Genomic DNA, 8,687 nt, shown 5'->3' on the forward strand with positions numbered 1-8,687 from the left:
TTAACACCAGGAATTCCTTAGAGATGACAATATTGTGGACCAATACGAGTAATCACCAGCTCTGTGCATTGAGTTTCTAAGATTTTGTAGGGTAATTGGTTAGCAGGTCCCTCCAGTTTGTCAGCTTGATCTCTGTACTTTGAGACTATTTAATGTCGCAAACACTTCCTAGAGTGTTCTACATCAGGAAGCTCCTGCTATTATATTCACTTCAGGTACAAGGATAGCTCGAGCCTTCACAGTCCTTGAGAAAGGAAGGTTCGTCATATCACAGTCCTTCATCAAGGCCACTCAGACCCACGGTTTAGTCATGTAAGTTCTGAGGGAACTGAGGACAAAAAAAAGATATTACAAGAATTATTACTTCTTTCTAATCATAAGAACGATGATAATTTGGGCAGCACAATGGTATAATAACTGCAATAAAAATTTTAAGCCTCTCTACTTGGATTTTATGCTCTTACTTCTGAAAACAGTTTCCAAATTCTCACTGAACTATCCCAGTGTCTCTTCCACATCTTTCTATGACCAAAGAGAGCAGAAAATATGCTTAAATAAATTGTTCCATAAGCAATCTAAAGTATGTGGCTTGTCTGGTGAGGGTGATTCAGTAACTATAGCTTGAAGAAAGCTACTACGTGTGTGTGTGACTATTAAGGTATTTCCTGGTTGGAAGTTCTGATGCCTATATTTTATGTATGTTCCTTCATCTGAATAGTTCTTTCAAATTTCAAAATTATAAGCTTCTACATAATTACTATTTTATAGAAGGTAAAAGAGAAAGGTAGTATTCCTGTGCAACATGGTAATTAGGTAGAAATGAGTGAAGACTTGTGTGAATAACTTTTCCTGATTAAAACACATAGTGATCTTTTTAACAAACAGTCATTTCATAATGCTTTATTTAAAGAAATGCAACCAAAATAGAACCATAAAAAACAGGCCCATGTCTTCTTTCCCTTCCAATTTCCAGATCTTTTATAATGGAATTTTCACTTCTGCTGGGTTAACTGTAGTTAGTATATTTGAAGTGAATTTGGAACAATCTCTAAACATCAAAACAATAATTCAATTCAGAATTTTCTAATTCCCTTAATCCATATTTGGCCTCTCCCTCTGAAGTGCTGGGTTTACAAACCTATAAAGACTATCTTCTAACTTTCTGGATATATTTGCTGTTATCAGCATCCTCCATCATTCTGAGGCTTAGCTACTAAGTTTTTAAATGAGGAAATAAGGTCATGTCCCTATATCATTTGCAGTTTGAAAGCATTAGAGCTTAAAAATATATGTGCCCTTAAGAATTATAGATATCTTCTTAAAAGTATATGATTAGTAATCCTTGTAATATACAACAATGACTGGACAGAGAATTTATGAATGTGAAGTAGACTGGGGTGAATTATATAGGGGGGTTTAAAGAGGTAAAATGGAAGGAAGAATCTTGTTACTATATTATAATTTGAAATATAAAGTTAACCACATAAAAAAGTAAAACCAAACCAAACCAAAGCACTTCAGAATCAAATAATGACACATTTGTTTTAAGTTGTTTTGTCTTTTCTATTTGTTTATGTAAATTTGAACACATTATTAGTAATTCTGAGACACCTTAGCAATAATATGACCAAGTTTTATTATTTTTTGTATGAATGTTCCTCCTTATGTAAATATTTTTATATATTGATATAACTTACTACTTTTAACTTTCATTTTTTGGTTTCATAGGGTGAAAAGGGCTGCTGCCATAGATATAATATGAACAATACATATTTTTAATATTATGTAGACCTTTTCTACTCTCAAAACCCTGAAATCCACATATTTGGGTTCCTTTATAGTTTCAATAAATTCATGAATGTAGAAACTGATCCAAGATAAATTCTTTGGTGTTTGATTCTGTTGGGGAATCCAATGCTATTGCATTATCCAAAAATTTTTGTACATATTCTAACCAGAAGACAGAAGAATGTACAGGTGTAAAAAGAAATGAAAGGTCAATCTTGTGTATTATATGAAGATCCACTCTAGAGTTTCACTTTATTCTATGGTCCAGTGCCGTTTGGAAATACTCCACAACAAACTTACACTTCCTATATTTATAGTAATTTTAATCTGAAAAAATAACTAAAATGAAGATGAGTTTTTGTCCTATGGTTTATATGAGCATGTGGTTATGGAAAAAGTCATAAATGTCTCAATTCACTGATTCCCAACCAAGGCCACTGTCTGCACTATTGGAGACAAATAGAAATATATTCTACATGTGAGTGCATTCCCTAATGCATTATCTTGAAAAAACTATAACTAGGTAGATTTTATTATTTTTGATAGCACATATTAGAAGGATGTCTTTCATGAGAATAGCATGCAAAGTGAATAATATTTGTGTGAGATAATATCATAAATCCAATAGTTTATACAGTAATACAAGAAAGGGGTAATAGGATTCAGGTAAAATTGACTCTTTTGTAGAAATAATTAACTGGTGAACATTAAAGACACAGACATCTACTGTTGCAAGTCTGGCAGTTACCATGTTTTTATAAGGTAACTAAATAGTTACTGGTATGAATAAAGCAATAGAAATGAGCTATTGAATGATTGAAGTAATTTTGTGACATAATTAACAAGCCTGCTCATTTAAAATCACTCTACTACTTAGACATTAACAAGGGGAAATTATCTTAGTACTAGTGCATGCCTGGTTCTAGCTCATGGACAATGGGAGCCAGTCAGGGTCAGAAATCCCTGTTTGCTTTTATTGTTTCATAGCCCCAAGTTACACTTTGAGTAATTAACCAAGTCTTACAGAGACAAAAATTTCTTTCAAATTTGGTTGTTAGAACAAATGGGGAGATTTTCAATGTATGCTATTGTCATTGTTCTCTGGAAACAGACCAGAACTGTGTTAACCAGGAGCAGTTAATCAAGATTTTCCTGTCTGCCTGGCCTATTTGTGGTCTTCCTGGTAAGACAACTTGGAGCATTCCTTCAATTTATTATTCTCGGCTTTCAGTTTTTTTTTCCTATATAAATATGGTACATAAAAACTAATACACATCTGTCCATGAGGTAATGATTCAGCTACTACATATGATATGGAAAGTTCACAGACAGACTTAGAACCTCATTTCAATGTAAGCAAATACATTTTAGGGACAGCATGTGCAGTGTTGCATACTGCTGAATAAGCATCAAGTATGTTTGGGGTTAATTTAAAATGGTTCTTTATACATACTTACAAATATTTATATAGAAATATCACTGGAAAAACATCTGTTCTCTGAATTCCTGTTAGCCATTGAGGTTGATGAACTAGACAATGAAACCATGAAGAGCCACTAAGAAATCAAGTTCATCATAATTCAAATTTCTGTAAAATATCTTATCTGATACACATAATATAAAAGGTTTATGGTTTAGTAATGGTGAGTTTCTTTTTAAAAGCATTATTACTTAGACAATATTAACTGAATACTTTCTAAATCCCAGAAAATATTCAAAGGCAGTGGTTCGTATTCTAGGTTTAAATATGTGTTATCTAGTATTTCCCATGTTTATATTCTAATTAAATTGGCTTATGAAGTCCTATATCTTGTGATACTTTGAATAGTAATGGGAACATACACTGTCAACTGCTTTAGAAAAAGCACTAGTCTATATAATTTAAATAATCTTTAATAGCTTTGCCTCCTATAAGAATCCTAGTACAGCGGTAAGTGGTATCTACATTAGCCATGCTTCTACATCACTAAAATTTTCTGTATTTTAAACCTTTTATATTTTAAGTAGTTCTGTGTGCTCTGACCAAAAAGCAAACCTGAAATTTCCTCTGTCGCTAAAGTAAGAACATTGACGTCTATGCACCAGGCCTGACTCACATACAAATCACTTTACTGTCTGAGGAGGTGGGGGGACTTAACCTGGGGCTCTGCATCAACCTGCCTTCCCTCCAGAAAAGCAGTGGCATGCATAGACATAGGAAAATGTTTTGGTTTTTCCTTGATTTTGGTTTTTGAGACAGGGTTTCACTGTAGCTTTGCAGCTTGTCCTGGAACTAACTCTTATAGACCAGGCTGCCCTCAAACTTGCAGAGATCTGCCTGCCTCTGTTTCCTAAGTACTGGGATTAAAGGCATGCACCACCACCATCTGGCTTCAAAAATCATGTTTTAATGACAGATATTTTACTGAGATTATGTGGTGATGATCCCCCCAAATTAGCTTTGCAGCATAAACTTTGAACTGTATTTATTGACATTTAATTATTTTTCACACTGCTGGCCATCTCAGCAGTTATGGACAGACATAGTATGTGATAATGTGTGTTTAACTACAACATATTTACAAAAATTTGAAATATACCAAAAGAAATAAGGAATACCTATATTAACTGGTTTTTAAAAAATCTAAATAAGTTATTAACAAAGCCTGAAGTTCCCAAACCAAAAAAGAGAGAGACAGAGACAGAGACAGAGAGAGAATTAAAAATGGAGAAAAGAAACCTATAGAAGACACTGAAACCTGAAAATATTTTTCTGGGTAGGAATTATTAATTTTTATTTATAGACTAGGACTTCATGCTGTCAGATATATTCTAAAAAATAGATTTGCTCCATATTATTGCAATACAAAGAAGTATCTCTAAGTGCTTCAAATTTTCATTTTATTTGATTGACAATTTTCCTAAAATGAGGCTTCTGAAAATATACCTTTTGTCTTAAAGGTGTTTGCTTTACTTTACTGTGACTACAGGACAGCTGTTTACAGTAATTCTGGCCTCACATCAGTTAGATTACTGCCTTCAAAATGGCTACTATAAGAGGTAACACATGAGCTAAGAACAAAACACTATTTTAGAGTATGGCATTTGCCACAACTGAGTAATTTTTAATACAGTCACAATAGAATTGAGAAAATAATTAATACTTGTACTTACTTGACTTACATTGTAAAGAAGGTCTATATGCATTCTGGCACATTGTTAACAGCATTTGTGGTTTTCCCCAAAAGATGTTCTAGAAATAAAAACATGCGAAACTCAACATCTGTGCCAGAATTCCATTTCATCCAACTCTCAGAGGATCCAGACTTACAGACTGTTCTCTTTGGCCTCTTCTTGTCCATGTACCTCTTGGCCCTGTTTGGAAACCTGATCATCATCCTGACAGTAAGCTCTGACTCCAGTCTCCACACACCCATGTACTTCTTCCTCTCCAACCTGTCCATAGTTGATATTGGTTTCATCTCCACCACTGTTCCAAGAGTGATTATGGCTATCCAAACTCACTGCCAAGTCATCTCCTATGTGGGCTGTCTGACACAGATGTCATTGTTTGTAATTTTTGGATGTACGGATAGCATGCTTCTGGCTGTGATGGCATATGACCGGTTTGTGGCCATCTGCCACCCTCTATATTACCAGGTCATTATGAATCCCAGTCGCTGCGGTGTCTTACTTCTAGGGTCTTTTCTCCTTAGCCTTGCAGAATTACTGTTGCACTTTGTGGCAATATTAAACTTCTCCAATTGTGAGGATTTTATTGAAATTTCCAACTTCTTCTGTGACCCTTCTGAACTACTTAGACTTGCCTGTTTTGATACTTTCACCAATAACATAGTTAGATACTGCATAGGTGCTCTCTTTGGGTTACTTCCTATTTCAGGAATCATTTTATCTTACTTTAAAATAATTTCCTCCATCATACGCTCATCACCATCAAGTGGGAAGCACAGAACCTTCTCCACCTGTGGGTCTCATTTGTCCATTGTTTGCCTGTTTTATGGGACAGGGCTAGGAGTGTGCTTCAGTTCCTCACTGTCACAATCTTCAAGAAGTATAGCAGTGGCCTCAGTGATGTACACTGTGGTCACACCTATGTTGAATCCTTTCATCTACAGCCTGAGGAACAAGGACATTAAAACTGCATTAAGAAAGATTCTTAGCAGGGCATTCTAATCATTAACCATTTTATTATTTTAACACACACACACACACACATACACACACACACACACACACACACACACACATATATATATATATGTATGTATGTATAAACTGTACATGTAAATCCCAGTTAATGTCTCACATTATCTTACTAACTGATGCTTCACAGTTTTTCATGATAAAGTGGTCAATATAGACTGGTGAAATAGTGTCAAAATGTCATAGGAGTAGCCTATTACTTTTTTGATTGAATTTAAAGCCCACTCCAGGAGCTGAAACCCATACCTGACATTGTTTAAGTGACCAAGAACATAAGACTTAATAGGCCATTGGCCTGTGAGAAAACCTAATACTACTATTGTGCTAATGGAAAATAATAAGAAAATGATGCCTCTTGCCATTCTCTGATATTCATAGATCAGAGACTCACTTTGTCATCAGAGAAAGTTGTGGTAAATAACATAGAGACTCCTAAGTGAACAATGTGCATAGAATGAAAGACTTTGAAACACTCAGTCCCAAATTGGATGTTTTAATCAAACCCCTTCCTTCAGTGCTCAATGGTCTATGCAGAGAGGAGGTGGAAAGACTGTAAAATTCAGGTGATAAATGACTGTAAGAAAAGTGCCTTCCAGACACAAGAGGACTGATGCTCATACGAACCCACAGAGTTTGTAGCAGCGTGCAGAAGTCTTGCACAGGTGGAAGACATTGTCCCAGCACTGAGGGGGAAAATGGATATAGGCTCCCACTCCTACACAAGAAATTATCTCAATTAATACTCTATTGCAATGAAAAAGCTTATTTTCTTCAATTTAATTCATAGGCTATCTTAATCACACTTTAGGTAGGCCAAATGTACTCAATAGTATTTTTGTCTTATTGGTCTTTTGCTTGGATATTTTAATTCCTGTTTTGTGTGTTATTTCTTTGGTTTTTTAGAGAGAGAGAAAGAGAGAGAGAGAGGGAGAGAGAGAGGGAGAGAGAGAGGGAAAGGGAGGGAGGGAGGGAAGAAGGGAGGGAGGGAGGGAGGGGGAGGGAAGGAGGGAAAGGGAAGGAGGGAGGGAGAGAGGGAGGGAGGGAGAGAGGGAGGGAGGGAGGGAGAGAGAGAAAATCAAGTTGGGTGAATAGGAAGGTGTTAAGGATATTGTAGGAATTGGGGAAGGAAGAAACATAACCAAAATTAATGTATAAACAAACAATTTTAGCACTGTAGATAAAAGTGATGTACAAATGACTAAGAAACTTGTGAAAATAAAATCAACGTCTTTAGTCATTAGGGAATTGAATATCAAAACCATGTTACTATTGTATACATAAATAGGATAGCAATGATAATAATAATAATAAATAATAATAATAAAAATGAAAGGAAAATATTGCTGGTGAGAGTGTGGAGTAATTGGAACCTTTATCCATCATTTCTCGGAAAGTAACATGTTTCATCCACCTTCAAAGGAGGTTAGCAGTCTCTCAAAAAATTAACCATAGCATTGCAACATAACTAGACAATTGATACTTAACTTTATATAAAAACAATGGAAGTTGTTTGGTAGTACTTTTTCCCCAATTTATTTCATGCATATTTAATGATAATAAATATTTTTGAGTGCTTAACATATAGTTTCTTACTTGTTTGACAAGTGCCAGAATGAGAAGTAGAAGATATAAATGGCTGGTATTCTCAAACAGCAGAATTTCATATTACTTTATGGAAAATTAGATATTATAATGTTTTCGATAGTTACAAGTTCAAATTTTGGGGGGTAGAGAGATAGCTCAGTGGTTAAGAACACTGAATGCTCTTTCAGAGGCCCTGGATTCAATTCCCAGCACCAACAACTCAGACAGCTCACAACTCTCTGTAACTATAGTTCCAGGGATCTGACACCTTCATACATGCAGGAAAAACATCAGTGCATATAAAGCAAAAATAAATAAATCATAAAAATTGCATCAAAAGCTCAAATGATCTCTTCTTTTGTTTTATTATAGGATTTCTTCTGTAGAGGCCTCACACATTTCAGGTTAATTTTATTTCTATATACAATTTATCCCACAGTTGTGTATGGTCTGGAGAATGATCTATGATAGTCACACTTTCAGTTTTGAACAGTATGCTTATTAAGCACATGAAAAGTAAAAGAATAAATAGCAGGTGGTATGTAGCTAGGCAGACAAAGAGGCAACAAAGCATGATCAAATAAGGTGCTCAAAACAAACATCCCACAGAGAATTGATGGGGGATGGAGAAGAGGGTCAGTGGTGAGAGTACTTGCATGCAGAGGACCACGTTCTGTTCCAGCACCCACGTGACAGCTCACAGCTATTTCTAACTACAATTCTAGGGGCTTTAATTCCTTCTTTTGGCTTCATTGGGCACCAGGCATGCACTGTGCTCATATGTATAAGCAGAAAAACATTCATACACATAAATTTTAAAAAATTTAACTGAGAAAGCATTATTGAGGAAGCCAGTACAAACCCCCAATTTAGACAGTCCCAGGAGCACAGTGTCCCCTCAGATGAAGTTTCTGGTAAAAGAACAAACAACCACAGATACAGGTGACATCATCAAACCAGACTCTCAAAACGTCTAGCAGATAATGATTGTGGCTGAGATAGTCAGCTGGAACTCCTGACCAATCTTACTCTCTGTGCCTGAGCTTCCCTGGGCTGAGCTTCTGGCTTCTCTTTCTCACTGTAGAAACTTTTATGCCATGGCAAAAAACATA

The 8,687-nt window shown here is 35.5% G+C and overlaps 1 protein-coding gene across 1 annotated transcript; it reads left to right on the top strand.

Annotated features, from left to right (window-relative positions):
• Window positions 1-5,034: 5,034 nt before the first annotated feature.
• Window positions 5,035-5,961, top strand: LOC119800220 (olfactory receptor 18-like). The gene has a single exon (XM_038310346.1). The coding sequence runs from the start codon at window positions 5,035-5,037 to the stop codon at window positions 5,959-5,961; it is 927 nt and encodes a 308-aa protein (XP_038166274.1).
• Window positions 5,962-8,687: the final 2,726 nt, after the last annotated feature.

Source organism: Arvicola amphibius, chromosome 13, assembly GCF_903992535.2.
Source record: "Arvicola amphibius chromosome 13, mArvAmp1.2, whole genome shotgun sequence".
In the NCBI taxonomy this organism is placed as follows: Eukaryota; Metazoa; Chordata; class Mammalia; order Rodentia; family Cricetidae; genus Arvicola; species Arvicola amphibius.